This window comes from Petaurus breviceps, unplaced genomic scaffold (assembly GCF_028583685.1).
Source record: "Petaurus breviceps papuanus isolate PSGF00001 unplaced genomic scaffold, PetGlider_PUasm1.0 90762, whole genome shotgun sequence".
Classification (NCBI taxonomy): domain Eukaryota; kingdom Metazoa; phylum Chordata; class Mammalia; order Diprotodontia; family Petauridae; genus Petaurus; species Petaurus breviceps.
In genome coordinates, this window is record NW_027187339.1 from 685,020 (window position 1) to 701,999 (window position 16,980).

At 47.9% G+C, this 16,980-nt stretch overlaps 1 protein-coding gene across 14 annotated transcripts in view; it reads right to left on the reverse strand.

Moving 5' to 3' along the window:
- CAMK2G (calcium/calmodulin dependent protein kinase II gamma) overlaps positions 1–16,980 on the reverse strand; it is a 59,871-nt gene that overhangs the window by 16,536 nt on the left and 26,355 nt on the right. For 11 of the 14 annotated variants that reach the window (XM_069068281.1, XM_069068275.1, XM_069068270.1 and 8 more), the window contains exons 5-14: positions 16,674–16,739; positions 13,098–13,170; positions 12,773–12,875; positions 12,224–12,307; positions 11,439–11,533; positions 10,873–10,995; positions 7,039–7,122; positions 6,504–6,546; positions 3,375–3,437; positions 1,715–1,758 (exon numbers count right to left, since the gene is read on the reverse strand). In XM_069068281.1, the coding sequence (XP_068924382.1) occupies positions 1,715–1,758; positions 3,375–3,437; positions 6,504–6,546; positions 7,039–7,122; positions 10,873–10,995; positions 11,439–11,533; positions 12,224–12,307; positions 12,773–12,875; positions 13,098–13,170; positions 16,674–16,739 (778 nt within the window). The remainder of the gene's footprint in view (positions 1–1,714; positions 1,759–3,374; positions 3,438–6,503; positions 6,547–7,038; positions 7,123–10,872; positions 10,996–11,438; positions 11,534–12,223; positions 12,308–12,772; positions 12,876–13,097; positions 13,171–16,673; positions 16,740–16,980) is intronic. The other 3 variants (XM_069068273.1, XM_069068271.1, XM_069068280.1) reach the window with 2 other exon arrangements.

Below are 16,980 nucleotides of genomic sequence, written 5' to 3' on the forward strand. Positions count from 1 at the left end.
AGCTAGTAAAAGCTTGGTCTTTACCTCCAACACTATCCACTAGGCCATGATGCTTCCCTTTGCAATGGCAGAATCTATACCTCCTCAGTCTCCTTACTCCAGAATCCTGTTTTAAAGCACTGTTTTTTTTGCTGTCCTCCTTTCTGTTCACTTTTGCATTGAAATCACTGAATGTTACAAAATCTTTATGCTGATTTTATTTGGGCCTAGTCACGGAATTTCTTTTTGCTCATTCTTGGCGATGGTGCATAGGCTACCATTGTCTTTGTGGTGGCCTTTTGGCAAATACTTATCACTGAGCACTAAAAATGAGGTGACCGAATATCCCTTTAATTGATAGTTCCTGTTCCCTATAATCCTTCATTAAAACCAACTCAGTCAACTCTTTTGTTTGCCTAGCTAAGGACAGCCTGAGAACTATCCTATTTAGCTGCAACTTCCTTTCCTCTTCTGGTTTCCTTTAGAACAAGAATGTCAAGATTGATACACTTGGTTCCTCCAGCTCTTTGTCTCACCCTGTGTGTTTGAGTCACCTGACCATTCTCATATAATCATTCTGTGTGCAGGTGGTTCACCAACTTGGCTAAATGGTTAATGTCTTTAAGGTGAGGCCAGAGACCTCATGGTTCTTTTGTGATTCCATACAGAGCCCCACAGTTAGAAGTTCAAGAAATCTGCAGCAACTGACTTCATCCAATATCTCTGCCAAGGGAACGAAGTTCAAATCTTTCTCCCCGACTAAGGCCTATCCTCCCCTCTGTCCAGCTGTGGCTCCTTCACTACCTTTCCCATTTCCTACCCACTGTCTGTTCCTACCCCGATATGTCCAAAGGGTAGGCTCTAGTTCCAAACTCTTCATTTCCTGGGGGTAGGTGCAGAAGCAGCCACGCACATAAAATTAGGGCAGAGTAAAAGAACAAGAAAGAGGGAGAGGTACACGTTCACATCTCAGATGCAGACACACATACAAGTCCTAGGGGAAGAGTCCAGTTCAAACATTTTATACACTTGGGCAGTTTTGTGGGTTGAATTTCTCTATAGCAGTCATCCCTATAGTCCAAGATAGCACCAGTTTCTGAACAAAGCCATACCCTTGGAATCTTTTTATTTTCTGACTGTTCTCTCCCCCCTACCCACCTCAACTAAGAGTCCATCAATACATAAAGTTGGTCTTTCCCTTCCCTGACCCAGCCATCCTAACGAGGCCCCTTGCTGGTCCTCTGAGCTCCTCAAGGACAGACCTCACTTTCCTTTTCTTGGTTCTGCATGGAAAATCGACTCATTCAAAGCAGAGTGGGAAAAAAACAAATCAAACAGCCACACATCTGTCTGTTATTTTATGCAACACCTAATTGTACTGAGGAAGTTAAAGATATTAACCAAGTAACCTAAAAAAAAACAAAAACAGACGGGAAAATCCTAAAGGAGAAGACAGCAATCTTCCAGAGGAAGTAGGGTTCGGCTCTTAGGCTCTCCCAAATTACACCATTTTGGATGAATGGCCTCCGAGTCCCTTAGAGGAAAAACATCATTTCCTTTCTTTCCCTCTGCCCACCGGACTCTGCAGCCTTAAGACAGAAAAGAACTTTGATTTAGAAGGAAAATAGCCAAGCCTGGGATCCTAGGAAGAGAGGGGGAACAAGATGGCAGAATCCCTGGAATAGGTGCAGTCAGAGTGGGAGTCTCTGGCCCTAGGAGCAGAGGAGAAACCTACCTTCACACCTCCATCTGATTTCTTGTTCAATAGGCTTTTGGCAGCTGTGAAGACAAAGCAGAAAATCAGGATTCCTGCAGCATGACCCTCCTCTCTCACTCACTCTCTCTCCAATGTGAATTCCTGGTAGGACGGGAAGACCAGAAGAGTTCTGGGCCTGTCAGGGGGACAGCTTCAGCCAAGCCCTCTGACGTCCTTCTGGTCCTGAGAACCTGCAGAGGATGACTGCCCCATGGAAGAACATCCTTCCTGGTCCCCCTGGGTTAAAGGAGAAGCAACCTCAGAGCTCACTGGGCACTAGGATCTGGGACCTACGGAGGCCCAAATCTCACCCACCTTGGGACGTACGTCTGTTGCTTTATATTAGGAAACATTCCATCTCTGGGGAGAAACATCATTCAGAAAAGGCCCCAACCACCAAGGGACGACACTGTTAATTCGGAACACTCTCTCCAACGACATCTAACCCAGATCCTTGGTAGCCACGCAGCTGAGGTGAAGGGGTAAAGACACCCACTCTCCCTAGGCTCTACTGAGAAACTCAGAATTGCTATTCTCGGAGGCTACAAGATTTCTAAGGCTTCATCAAGAGATAAAGAGATTCACACTGCACAAAGGAGAACAGACATGAAGACAGACAGACAGACACTGACAAAGACCAGCCTACAGGAGGAAAACAAGCAGATAGTCACAAAGGGGGCTTAAGCCTCGAGGAGGCAGGAATGTTTATGCTTGGTTTAATAGGAGCCCAGCTCACTCAACCATCTCCCCAGGGGGTCGCTGCCTTGCCTCACAAGAACAGGAAGGACTGGGCACAGCAGCAAGATCTCAGAGAGGTTTCAGGTGGGACAGAGTAACAGTGAGCCCTTGTGTTGGAGGACCTGAGGAAGGTGGCTGGCTGAGAAGGCAGAAAAATGGGCAGGTGCAGAATGTAAGGGGGAAAAGACCACCTCTCACCGTCTGTGCTGTTCCCTCAGGGTGGAACATGGCTCTCCTGCCCTCATCTGTTATACATTCTGAGCCCAGCAGGCAAGAGCTAGGAGTCCTTTGCATCTCAGATGAGGACATAAGGCTGCAGATTCACCCTAGCCTAACCTATCAATAGATTTCAAAGTGGGGTGGGGAATATTCTTTGATATGGCCTATTCCTTAAAATGGGACCAACCTGTCCATTCTCTTCCCCAGGAGGGGCTGAGAGCTCTGGACTTGGGATGCTCTGTCTGCTCTCCAGATTCTTGAGAAGTAGCACCTGGGACTCATGGCGGCTACTACTAGGTTCTATGCCATACCCAACACTGCCCCAGGGGGCTGCCTGACCAGCCTTCATCCCTTGCTGCCATGAGTGTCTTGTTGGCCAGAGTGTACCAGGCAGCTTGGGTTCTCAGGCGGCCTAGAGGAAATTCCTGCCACTTCCCAGCTCCATTTCCCCCAGGCTACAGCCCCCTGGGAGTCAGCAAGCACCCAGCATGCAGAGCTGGTTAGTGGGCTCAGTGGTGCCAGTGCACTGACGATGCCAGGTTAGGCGGTCCGTTCTGCATGCCAATCTCAGCCAGCAAGCATGGGTGGCACCTCCCTGATGAGCGGGCCTGACATGCTGGCCCCTCCTGGTAGGATGGGAGAGGGCTGGGTCAGGCAGGCGGGGAGGACTCATGCCACGTACCTTGCCCGGCCAGGCCGGCGGCGCTCACGGCGGCCAAGGCGGGGGCGGAGCTCTGCCTGCCAACTGAGGGGATACAATCTCTCAGTGCTAAGAGCCGCCACGAAGCCACAGTGGCCAATCAGCAGCTAGCATGCCTGAGCGTGAGAGGTGGGCGAGAAGAAGGGAGCCCACTCACAGCCCACACACACCAGGGCCAAGGGCATCGTGGCCAAGCCAGCCGAGCTGGGAGGAGCAGGAGCGTCGGAGGGGAAAGGGCAACAAGGCAACTGTTGCCCTTCAGCAAAGTGTAGTGGGTGGCATGGAGGACTGGAGGTCTCTAAAAGTGCTAGGGGTGGGGTGGGACATCAAAACTCCACTACATGGAAAGAGGCTCCGCCCCACCCCCAGATGTATCTCCACACACACCAAGCTCATTTGGGAGACAGACAAGACCCACAGAAACCACGTGTCATGTCCACGCCCCAGAAAACGGGGTACATGCCTATTTTCTAGGTGTGGGCTCAGAACCAGACAGAGGTGCGAGGGAACAGAATCCTACCTAGAGAACAACTTCCTTCCCTAATGCCTGAGCAAGAAGATCTGACAACCTCCCTGGGGGCCAAGCTGGAGGGAGGGGAGCCTTTTCTATGTCCCAGACCCTGGAGAAACCCTGGCCCCCAGGGTTCCAAGGAAGAGTCCCAGCCTGCGGGCTGCCAAAGCTTAATCAGGGGACTTATCCTAGATAGAGATTCTCCAGTCTCCCTTTACCATGTCCCTCTCTGTTTCCCCTCCTGGTTAGACAGAAGACACTGGTTCTCTAAGTACAAAGATTTGGAACAGATGGCACCCCAGAGACAAACACTCAGAAAAGAAAGCAATGGAGGTAACTGAAGCAAATGATTCCTACCAGCACAAATCCCAATTTTACAATTAACCAAGATCCTGAGTCCAGTGGATAAGCAGCATCCCAGCCAAACTGGCTTCTTGGTGGGTCCCCACACTTAACACTCCATGCCTTACTTGCACCTATTCAAACTGGCTGGTTCTCGTGTCTGCTACTTATTATCGCTGCTTCTGAGAAGGCTTCCCCCTTCTTTAAGGCTTAGCTTCAATGCTATCTCTTCCAGGAAGCCTTCATGGATTTCCCCACCTGTTAGAATTTTCTCCTGCCTCAAGATATCTGTAATTTATCCACATACATCTGATAGCCTTCTGATAGAATAGGAAATTCTTAAGGGCAAAAGCCATTTTGTTTTGGTCTTTGTGCCAGCAATACCTAACCGAGAGTACCTGTCACAAAGTGGGCACTGGTAATTAATCCAGGCTTAATTTATCTATATTCCTTCCAGCTTCTAATCAAGAAAAGTTCACAGTCTTTCCCTTATTAGGAATACTAAATATCTCTTCTCACGGGAGCTCCTGCAGACAGGATCCACTCCATACCCATTCCAGGGACTAGGGTAAGAAAAGGTCAGCTTGGAGAGCCTCCAGTGGGGTCAGCTCAATGCCAGGTTCAAGGCCACTTTTCTGTCTCATATCTCCCCTGCCCATGGCAGCCCATGGAGCAAGAGAACTCTGAAGAAGAGAAGACACAGCAAAATTCTAAGGCTCCTCAGGGATCAGAGTGAAATGCTTCTCCTGTCCTTACCAAAACCCTAACCCAGAGGGGATAAGCCACCCTTGGCCACCCTAGAAGGGAGCACAGAGGAACTGACCCTAAAGGGGAGGTCTAAGGCCAGAAAGTACCCTCAATACATGAGACAGGACAGAATTATGGCTCTAACTTCAACATAAAAATGCCACTGGGACTTCAGCACGACCAAATTTGGGCATCAGAAGTACTGAGTAATTAGGGGCTAAGAACCAAGTTGTATAAGTTCAGTTTAAATCCCAAGAAGAAATCAGCTAGACTCACCCTCAGTCCCATTCTTGGTAGGGCTGTCAGACTCACCCCTCATGTCAAGAATACGCCAGAAACTGCTTCAAGCGTAACACACAGAGAAGGTTGTATTGCATCGTTAAAGGGACAGAGAGGCCTTATGGTCACTGACCATTCCCTAACCCTCCAGACATTTTATTGCTAAGCTCCAAGGCTTGTTGTTTTCATGCACCATTACCCTAAAAGTCCATGCTTTTATCCTCCCCAGAACAAGGGTACAACCCCACTCTGCCTCAAGATGGTGGGCAGTGCTTTCTGAGACGTCCTCCTCCTACAAAGTTTCCCACTGAGTATATTACAGCAGGCTGACATCGATGGATAGCAAGAGATGAGAGAAGAATGGAACCAAGAGGAAAAGGAGCAAACCAAAAACCCAACACCAAACCTAGAGGAATGAATGAGAGAGGAAATTCCTAAGCCAAAGAGGCATGATCAGCAACACCTCTCCATCTAAGCCTGCCCTGCTAGGCCAGCTGGGCTCTCTGCAGCCGCCCTGGGACAGGAAGCCCCATCATAAGACAGGAGAGGAGGGCGCACAGGATATGGTAGCACAGAGGCTGATCTCTCAATTCTGCTCCTGTCTTTCCCATACACTCACATCATTAAGCTGGTCCTGTCCTCTCCCTCTGTTCCTTCTCTCCTTTACAATTATTATCATTAAGAAAGTAATAAGCACTTTATTCTGCAAAGAGCTTGACATCTAACATAATTTCTCTGGGCTAGTGGGCTGGGCTTGCTTGCCTCCTGCCAGGGATTAGGAAAACAGGCTGATGGGTCTAGATGTGCTCAGTCAGCAAGCTGGCAGTGAAGGTTGACTGAAGTGCTCACTGTGGGAGAGCCTCCTAGATCTCCCCTCCCTTCTCTCTTCTCTTTAAGCTCCCACCACTCCCCTTCTCCCTGATAACCAAGTTGGCTAAGATTTTCAAGGCGAGAGAGAGAGCTAGGTTAACCCCAGAAGAAAGAGGGGTCCAGATGTGCTAGGGAGGATTCTTTAGAGAGTCTAAACCCAAGCAAAGTGGCCTGAACATCTTAGTTAGAGGGGAGTGTCTGGGGTCAGAAGGCCAAACTCAAGCTAATGCCCTTTATTAATCTTGACAAGCTATAGCTTGTCTAGGGTGTATGAGACCAGGAAATGAGAACAATACCCCACCCAATCTCACCTCCCAACTCACCTTAGAAGGATTGAAATGCCCTGCTGGCAAAAAACTTACCTGAAAAATTCCTGGAAACCAACATTGTTGTGAGGATGGCACCCTGAGGAAAGAAAAGGAATAAATGATTGGTACAATGAGCTTCAGGGACATTTATCTTGAGCTCTTCCTCTAACATGGGGCCATGCTGGTTAGGGGAGGGAAGGGATATAGAGGACAGTGCCAGAGACTCTCTTGGTGGTGTAGAGGGAGTAGATTCACAGGAAGAGGAATAGACCAGCAACCTCTTGGGGGTAAAGAGGGGAGGAGGAGGGCAGAACTAAGTGTCAGGGGAATGGGATCCTTATGGTGCCTCTTAGTACAGGTTCAGCAGAGGACTTGTAAGGATTGGAATAGGGTTCTCCGGGGGAGACTAGCACCTTGGACAAAGCCCTAGTCATCCCAGCCTAGTTCCAAATCTTATGACCATCATAAATTGGCCTTTGGGCAATCCACTGCCACCACACTCCACCCCACCTCCATCTCCCCAAACATCAAACTGCCAAACGTAACAGAATGGCTGGATTTCTTGGTGAGAGAAGGGGGAACAACTCACCTTCAGCTTTCTCCGGGCATTGAACTTTCTCAAGCACTCCACAGTCTCCTGCCGGTGCATCATTGAGGCCACTGTAGAACGTTGCTAAAAAGAAAAGCAGAGAAGGTGGTTCACCCTATACTTTTTATTGAGAGAATGCACCAGCACTGCATATGGTATTCCCGCCAAGTTTCCCAGCTCTGATGCCCAGATGAGAAAGAATGCCATTGTGCCTTGGACAGGGCTAAACTCTCAGCAGGCATCAAACAAATGGGCATAATCATACTTGCCCTCACTACTGCACATGGGGTTGCTGAGGTCAGAATGAGATCATTAATGTGAAAGTACTTTTAGATAATGCATTATACAAATGCAAGTTTTATAAGATGATAATAGTCTGAATAATAAACAACATTTGTACGCTAATGATGCCTCCAGAGGGTATTCCAATCTTCCCAGGAGAGAGAAGGCAATGAAAGGACATTCTGTTAATAATGAACTTCAAGAACCACAAGACCATTAGATCTGGAAGAGTCACTGAACATTCATCTAGTAAAATTGCCTGACTCAATCCAAGGCTAGCAGCGCTTTTGTAATTTCTGAAACTAGTGGCCTCATCTCAGCCCTCATTATGCTTATCTTCTGCAGATTCTGACCTTGCAGACCTTCTGTGCAGCTGGACATAGTACATTTCTCCTTAGGCTTCCATGACCCTGTTTACTCTTGGTCATCTACTTGTCTCACTGTCCCTCCTCAGGCTCCTTTCCAGATCAGCATCAATCTCCAGGCCCCTAAAGGTGGGTGTTCCCCAGGGCTCTGACCTGGGCCTTCTTCGATTTCTGTCAGATGCCACAGCTTTGATTATGTATCTAGGCAGATGACTCCCAAATCTACACATTCAATCCTTCTCACCCTCCTCAACACTAGTCTTATGTTACAAACGGCCCACTGAACATCTTTGCCTAAATGGTTCATTAGCGCCTTAAATCCACGTGATCAAAATCGTCCATCCCATTTTCTGCCCAAACTCATCCCTCTTCCTAATTTCCGGATTTCCATGGAGAGAACCATCACCCTTTCAGCCACCCAAACTCGCAACCTTGGGGTCAAACTTGATTCTCCCCTTAGCATACCATCACCTCGTTTCTAATTAGTTGCAAAAAATTAAATTAAAAATATAAAAATTAAAATTTAAAAAACCGTTTTTATTCTGTCCCTACAGCATCTGGCCTATTCATTACCCTTCTTCTACCCATATAGACTCTACCCTTGCTTGGGGTATTAGTATTTATCCCCTGGTCTATTGCTATAGGTCTATGGCTATGCTATAGCCTCATAACTGAGGCTACTTCTAGTGTCTTTCCTCTCTAACGCATCTTTAAAACAGCCACCAAATTAATATTCCTAAATTACAGACCTGATCCAATCACTCCTATGTTCAGAAATATCTGATGGCTTCCTAGTGCCTCTGGGACAAAATACAAAGTCTTCCACTCAGCATTTAAAGCCTGGCACAATATGGCTCTCACCCACCTTTCTAGTCTCGTGTCATAATCTTGACCCTTCACATACTCTCCACTCCAGGCATACTGGCCTGTTAGCTGCCTCCTACAGAGAACCTGAGGGTATACTAGACAGAACACTGCATCTGGAGTCAGAAAGACCCCAGTTCAAATCTTGCCTTGGACAATTATTAGCTATGAAACTCTGGAGAAGTCTCTTAAGTCTCTCAGTTTCTTTATCTGTAACACGGGAATAATAATGCTACTACCACCACCTACCTCCCAGGGTTGTTGTGAGGATCAAATGATATAACATATGGAAAGCATTTTGTCACTCAAAGTGCTACAACTGAGGCAGAGAGAGGTAAAATGACTCACTTAGGGTCTCAGAGTTAATAAGAATCTGAAGTTGGATTTGAACTCAGCTCTTCCTGACTCCAGGCCTAGCACTCTATCCATTTTGACACCTAACTGCTTCAAGTTCCCCATAGGAAGCAGGAAGTACTCTGCTAATCCCACCCAGGAATCTGGAACGGTAGAGCCAGAAATGTCAGGCTTTTCTTGTTAAGGACTGTGGGGTCACCCTGATGACATTCAGGGATAGCGTGGGAGTTGTCCATCCCCTCCCATGATGCAAACTCCAGTGGTTCTTCTTGAAAGATGCCTAGGTCCTAGATATGCCACCTGTCTATGCGAGGGACCCAAAGAGCTTGGCAGAGTCTGGAACACTTAGGGCTCTGGTCAGACAACTGTATGTTTAAAGCTAGGAAGAAACCCAGAGGCCATCCAGTCCAACCTCCTCATTTTACAGATGTGGAAACTGAGACTCCAAGAAGGCAACTGACTTGTCCAAGTTGACATGAGTAGTAAGTGGCAGCATGTGCAAAATGGAACTCCAATGTCTGTACCACTGCCCCCCAACTCAATCCCTACCCTCCTTCCTCCCTTCCAAACTTCCCTGTTGATGGCACTTTTCTTCTTCTAGTCCCTCAGATTCACAACCTTGGAGTTGTGTCCAACTCTTCCCTTTTCCTCAGCCCTCAAGTCATGCCAATTCTGCCACCCCAACATCTCTAGTATTCACTAAACACGGCCACCACCATTGTTCAGGACCTCATCACCTTTGGCCTGGATGAGAACAATACCCTCCTACATGGTCTCCCTGCTTCTAGGCTCTCCTCTTTCTAATCCAGCCTCTACCCAGTTACCAAAAATGATCTTTCCTAAAAACTCGGGTCACTCCTCTGCTGAAGAATCTTCAATAGCTTCCCACTGCCCCCGGCATAAACTATAAATTATAAACCCCAATATATATAAACTATAAACCGGCACTGCAAGCTCTCCTTTCCAGTTAGACCGCATATTCATCCCTCTCACTCATATACTCTCCATTCCAGTCAAACCGGGCTTACTTGCTATTTCTTGAACTTGGCACCCCACCTCCTCCTGCCTTTGTACCCTAGTCCAGGGACGCCTTCCCTCCTCACCTCCACCTCGTGACATCTTTAGCTTCCTTCACGGCTCAATTCAAGTTCTGGCTACTGCAGAAAGTGAGTAGCCAGATGGCAGAGTGAATAGAGCACCAGCCCTGGAGTCAGGAAGACCTGAGTTCAGACATGTATTAGCTGTTAACTCTAGGCAAGTCACTTCACCTCTAATTGCCTCAGTTTCCTCAACTGTAAAATAAGGATAATGATAGCACCTACATCTAAGGATTGTTATCAAGATCAAATAAATAATATTTGTAAAGACAAACTTAGCATGATGCTGGGTGCTAATAATAAATGCTTATTCACTCCTCACTCCCCACCTCACCCTACCCCCTTGAGGGGCAATCTATTATCTCTGAATACCTCTAATCAGTAGAAAATTTTCTAAGCCTAAACTGGTCTCTCTCTGCAATCTCCTCTCCCGTCCCCCACTGTTCCTACCTCTACCTTCTGGGGTCAAGCAGAAGAAAGCTACACCCTGTTCCACATGGCACCCCTTCAAATTCTTTTAGACAGCTATTTGATAAGCTTCTTTTCCAGTCTAAATAGTCCCTTCAATTGGTCTCCTTATGACACAGTCTGCAGGCACCCCATCATCCTGGTTGCTTTCCTGCGGATTTTCCCAGTTTGATCATTTCCTTCATAAAATGTGGCAACCAGTACTAAGCTTGACTCCAGACATCTTTTGGCTAGCATAGGGTATAGAGAATCCTCACCTTATGAGACAGACAGGCTATTGTCAATCTTATGACACAATACCATTAGCTGATACTGTTCTGGAGGTCCACTAAAACCGCCAGATCTTTATCAAATCTGTTGCTGTCTAGCCAGAGCCTTAGTTCTCCCAGCAATAGGACACTTACGCAGACCCATGGGTGTTTCAGTGCTTGGTCAGCTGTGATACGCTTGGCAGGGTTTATTGTCAGCATCTGGTTGATTAAGTTCTTGGCTTCAGGAGTCACAGTGTCCCACTCTGGTGATGGAAACTAGGGAATGGGAATAGGGGAAGGAGAGATGGGGAAAGCATGAGCACTGTCCTGTACCCAGGAGGTCGGCTCCTCTTTCTTGCCTCAGTTTCCCATACTGAACACCCTCTGTGGGGTCTGGTCCACTGAGGCAGCATAGAAAGTATTAAGAGATTAAGTATTATGTCTTCCAGAGCCTATGGAACACAAACAGCCAAAGACTCCATAACCAGGGAAGAAAGAATGCAGCATGGATGGGGGAAAGTTAATGTGACAGATAGAGAGGTTCCAGGGATTCTTTCCTTCTCTCAGGGCACCATAAACCCCTCCACAGGTAACCCACAGCACAGGACAGGACAGTATTGGCCTAAAACCAAAGCCACCCCCCACCGCTCCCCAGCCCCCTTTCTTCCCTCAGGCCCACACTAAGGGTGTGGTCAGACCCCCTCCTAGCATGTCCTTACATCATAGGCTCCAGCTTTGATCTGCTGATACAGTTTGTGCTGATCCTCATCCCAGAAAGGAGGGTATCCCACCAGAAGTATGTACAAGATCACGCCTAAGGGAAAACACAGAGCACAACACGAAACTAGGGTCAGTTGCCTTCCCAGGGCACAGGTGAAGGATGATCCAAGGTCTAGAGTCACTCAGCAAAATGGCAGCCAGACCAAGGTTAGAAGTGATCAGATAGATGAGTGTGTGTGTGTGTGTGTGTGTGTGTGTGAGAGAGATTATCAAAGGGTAAAGAAGGGAATATGCATATATTAAGCACCTACTATTTACCAGGCATTGTGCTAAGCACTTTACAAATATTCTCTCATTTGAAAGGAATTTCTCATCATCACCTTAGGGTTGTGCTCCTTACTTCACCTTTTCTCTGGGGTTTGGGGGGTGAGGGAAACTGAGTCAATCAGCCTAGCTGACAAGAGAACCATTTATCCCTGCTTCAAATAGGTGTTCACATAATTTGTATTCAACTGAACCAACTCCCTGGTCTTGGTTTGATTCTTTCTTAGAGTAGGGAATCTAATGCAGTACAACAAGTGAACCTTCTCCGTTCACTTGATTAGAGAATTGTGATGTGGCTATCAGTCCCTTGGACACTTGAGTGAGTTCCACCCATTCAAACATTACTGACTGGCCATGTGACTGCAGGATCCCCATTCACCACCACCAACCCCTCTCCTTCCAATTCTCCTAGAAACTAAGGCTGCTCATACTCACAGCTGAGTGTGTTAAAAGGGCTTACCACAGGCCCAGATATCCACAGGTTTTCCATAGGGATCTTTCCTCAAGACTTCAGGGGACAGATATCCTGGCGTACCAGCAAAGCCTGTGTTGGGAGAAAAGGCACTGGTACACATGTGTCTGCCTCCCACACCATCATACGCAGGGTGCCTCATTTCCCAAGCTTCTTCTGGTGCCTAGCTCTGTAGCTTTTTCTGAATCTGCATTAGTCTCTGTTTCTGGGCAGCAGAGAGAGACTCAGCTTCTGGGTGGAGTCATGAAGACAAGGACAGCACTGAGTACCACCAAGAAGCAAGGATGGGCAAACAGGACTACATGGAACCCAGAACTTCCTGCTCATCTGCCCAGAACAGAAGGAAGACACAATCACAAGGCGTCAGCCAAGATACAATCACAAGGCGTCCAGTACTGGACATAGCCAGCCTGGGTGCCCCAGGGAGGTAAGAAACATTGGAATTTCAGTTCTCATTCTGCCAGGTGAAGGCAGCCAAGGAATAGGGAAAAGGGATGGGGGCTCTGCATCTCAGGAAGGAAGGGGTTGCCCCCTTACCGAACCAAGCCTGCTGATCTCCCTGCACCTCAATGGCCAGTCCAAAGTCAGCCAGTTTGACAGCAGCACCCTTGCATTTACTTGCCAGCAGAAGGTTCTCAGGCTGAAGAGAGAAGACAGAGAAACTTGTCAAGCCCTTGCCCTCAGGGTCCCCCTAAATCTGCTCTTCACATGACCTACAGGGGGAGCAGAGGAGAGGGAACTCTGGCAACCCAAGTCAAAGGACATCCTGCAGCTCCTCTGTGATCCAAGCACTACCAGCGCTCGACACCAGGTGGCGCCAAGACGCCACAAGGTACAGCAGGAGTAGGCATGCAGTCAGTACCTTGAGGTCACGATGCACGATGTCATGCTGGTGGATGTGGTTGACGCTCTCTAGGATCTGATGAATACAGTGGCTGAGAAAGCAAATGGGAAAGAAAGAAGGAAGCAGGGTCAAACCACCGTCATCCCAAGCCCAGCAGTGGGCCAAAGCTCGTGAGCAGGTCCCCGGAGACCCTCCAAAATGACAGCGGCCAGCTTCCAGGGACCCAGGAAAAGATCCTCGGATACACGGGAGCCGAGAGGGGAGGAGGTCCTTCCCCCGCCTCCAGCTTGTCCTTCTCCCGCCTCCAGCTTGTCTCTGGCTGCCTGAGAAGCCCCCTGCGGTGCGTGTGTGGAGCGAGGCGAGAGGCAGAGCTGGGCTTAAGCCTTGCCCAGCCCCACCCCTTGCTCTAGCAGCTCTGCCATTCCGTGTGTCTGTCTGCTCTGCGGCAATAAGTATGCACCGAATGAATCAGGATCAGGGAGTTCAGGAGATTAAAAACATTTTCATAAGAATATGAAGTTGTTTTCAATAGCTCCAACCCACATAAATAAAAGCTCTTGGGAGGGGGGAGTTCTCCAATAATTTTAAGAATTGCTGGCATGAATATGAATGAATGAAAAATACCTGAGCATCTACTAGAAGGTATGGTGCCGGATAATACAGTAAATGGTCCCTGCTCATAGACGAGTAAGGAAGTTAAGATCATTGTTAACAAGAATTATCAACTAACAGTATTCGATTTTCTACTGGCAGTATTGAATGATAGACTTGGTAGGCAGGAAGATCTCGGCTCAAATTCAGCCTCAAACGTTTGAGTAGCTGCGGAATTCTGGGCAAATCACTTAACCACTCTGAGCTTTAATTTCCTCACCTGAAAAATGAGAGTAAGAACACCTACTTTCCAGGGCTGCTTATGAAGACTGATCAAGATATTCCAAGTGCTCTGTAAACCTTAACATGCTATAAATGTGAACCATATAATGTACAGTGAGCTGGAACGCAAAATACCAGATGAGAGCCCGAGGGAGGGTCAGGGGAAAGAAAGGTCTTGGTCATGTTTTTGTTTAGAAAAAAACCCAGCTCGGGCTCAAGAGACATTCAGTGACTTAGTGTCTCTTCACTAGACATAATCGGCCCTCAAGCCACCACAATCTGCTCTACCTACATTTCAGACTTCAAGTGGTACTCGGAGACATGGAATTTTAGACATTTTGTCCTACTCACCATACTACATATCCCCACCAACTGCCCAGGGAATGCCCAGAGAGCAGGGCAGAGATGTCCTTCCCAGGAGGCAGGAAAAGCCCAGGATGAACTTTCTAGCACCTGAGCTGAGATAGAGAGCCTCTCAGGCCTGTATTCTCACCTAGGCAATCTTGAATTCCAGTATCTCCCATCAAAAACCATGTTGGGACTCCTACCAGAGGCAAGGGGCTCTGCAGATTCTTATAACACACAGTGCAGGCTGCAAGGCCAGACAAGGAGGCTACTCCCCGTTCTCTCCACAAAAATGTATAATTAGAACAGAGCTGGGCCGGCAGAGAGCCTTCTGGCCAAAAATGGCAAAAGTGTGAAGTGTCCCAGCTGAGCCAGGCCAAGCCCACTGGCACCGTCATCCCCCTGCACTCCCCCTTCCTGCCTCAGCACTAACCCCCCCACCCAGAGGCTCCAAGGACTGTCTCTCTCCTCCCTTTTTCTCTTACCACCACCCACCCCCCTCAGGGTCCCCAGGCCATCCCCACTGGCACTAGAATTTATCTTCCCACTTGAGACTCCTTGAAGCTTAAGCATCTGAAATTGGTCAACAAGCAGTGACCTCAAGAAATGACTAGAGTGATCTTGACATCCCAATCAGCCACAAACAGAAGGTATGCCCTCCCCTCCTAACAAGTCAGGCTATAAGAACAACCCACTTGCTAGGTCATTAAACCTGAAAATGACAGGATGGGAGCAGGGGGAGTTAAGAGTCCAGAGAAGGAGGCTGGACAAAGTTTATCTAGAAAACATCTGCATTGCATGGAGGGGCTCTTGGAAAGATTTGGACACCAGGCTGTCAGAGCTATGTCCAGGAAAAAGAAAACTCTTATTAAGGAGCTCCTGGAGTGGTGAAACCTCATTCCAGAGCGCGAGATGTGGATCTGGCAGCTGGCCACAGTGGTCAGAAGACATCAGGAGACCAGAAGTCTTAGAGATACACTCCTCAGGCTGGTTCATTCATTCAATACTCATTCAATGAAAGCATTTATTAAGTGCCTACTATGTGCCAGGAACTGTGGTGGGTACTAGGGAGAAAAATGGAGACAAAAACAAAACAGTCCCTGCCTTCAACAGACTTGCAATCCAATGGGGAGGGGGGAGATGCTGGAGAAGATGTATATATAATACATTATACAATGTATACAATAAATAAAAGATTAATACAAATTAAATTTAATTTTCATTAGACTGCAAGTTCCTCATGGGCATCTCCCCTGGCACTCAACACAGTGTTGGACACATAGTATGAACTTAGTAAAGGCCCACTGATTTACTGACTACTAATTGATTGACTAATTTTCTTGAGGGAGTGTGGAGAACAATCAGGAAAGGCCTCGTGTAGAAAGCAGCATTTGGGATACATTTTGAAACTTAGGATTCTAAAGGTGGAAGTCAAGAGGCAGGGGAAGAAACAGGAGATGGAATGATGTACACAAGGAACAAGAAAGCCAGTTTGGCCGGCATGCAGAAGGGGCGAGTGGAAAGGACTGAGGAGGCAGCCTGGAAACAGACTAGGAAGGGCTTTAAAAACCAAAGGAGTCTGCATTTTTCTTAGAGGTAATAGGGAGCCATTGCAGATCCTTAAGCAAGAGTGTCATAGGCAGACATGTGCTTCAGGAGTAGCACGTTGTGTGGCAGCCAGGCAAAGAATGGCTCCTTGAGGGCATGGATCTTATCTTACTTGTCTCTGCGTTCTATGTCCTGCCTCCCACAGTGTCTGGGATGTGGCAAGAGCTTAATAACCCTCTGTGGATATCAGAGCCGCTGCCGCGAGTCTGGACACCCCACGGGGGATGAGCACTGGGAGGGGGCACTTCCAGGGAAATGGGGCTAAAATCTGGCTAGGCAAGCTTAAATAAAGGTAAGTTTACAATCCTGCCCTGGCCCAAGAAATTCAGGACCAGTCTAGAACTGATGATCCCTTTTGTGAGAAAGAACCATTTCCAAGCCTCTTTCGGAAATTCCCCCTGTTTGATACAGACCTGAGATTTCATCAGTATACACAGCGGTAATGCCCAAAGCAGACTGGCAACTTCTTCATAACTTTTAAGTCTCAGCAAGTCATCTGGGGTGCTTAGAGGCTGCCCATGATTACACAATATGTGTTAGAGGTAGGCAGGGCTTGAACTCGGGTCCTCCTGATCCCAAGGCTGGCCCTGTTTCCACTATACCAGCTGGCCTCCCCTCCCAACTTTATCACACCTAATTCACCTGGCCCAGCAAGGCAGTCAAGAGCTACAGCAGAATCTACTGAGATCAAAACCCAGAGAACCCTAAGCTGCAGGGAGTTTACTAAATACTGAGGGAGAGAATCTGCATCTATTTACTGATGCTCACCTGGCATCGGCTTCACTGTAGTACTCTCTGGCTACAATGTCTTCAAACAGTTCCCCGCCGGTAACGCTGTAACCCAACAAGAGGGAGCAAGAGGGAGTTAGAGGTGCCAGAAGGCAAGATCCCCAAATCCCAGTCCCAGGATGGCCAAGGAGGAATCCACTTGCACACACCTGCTTCCAGCAAAACCCAAACCACCCATACAAGGGCATTTCTACTTGTTCCTTTCCTTTACAGATGGCCCTATTCCAGTCTTGGGGAGTCCTGAGACTGAACTACATAGCACTTAGCACAATGCCTCCTCGCACAT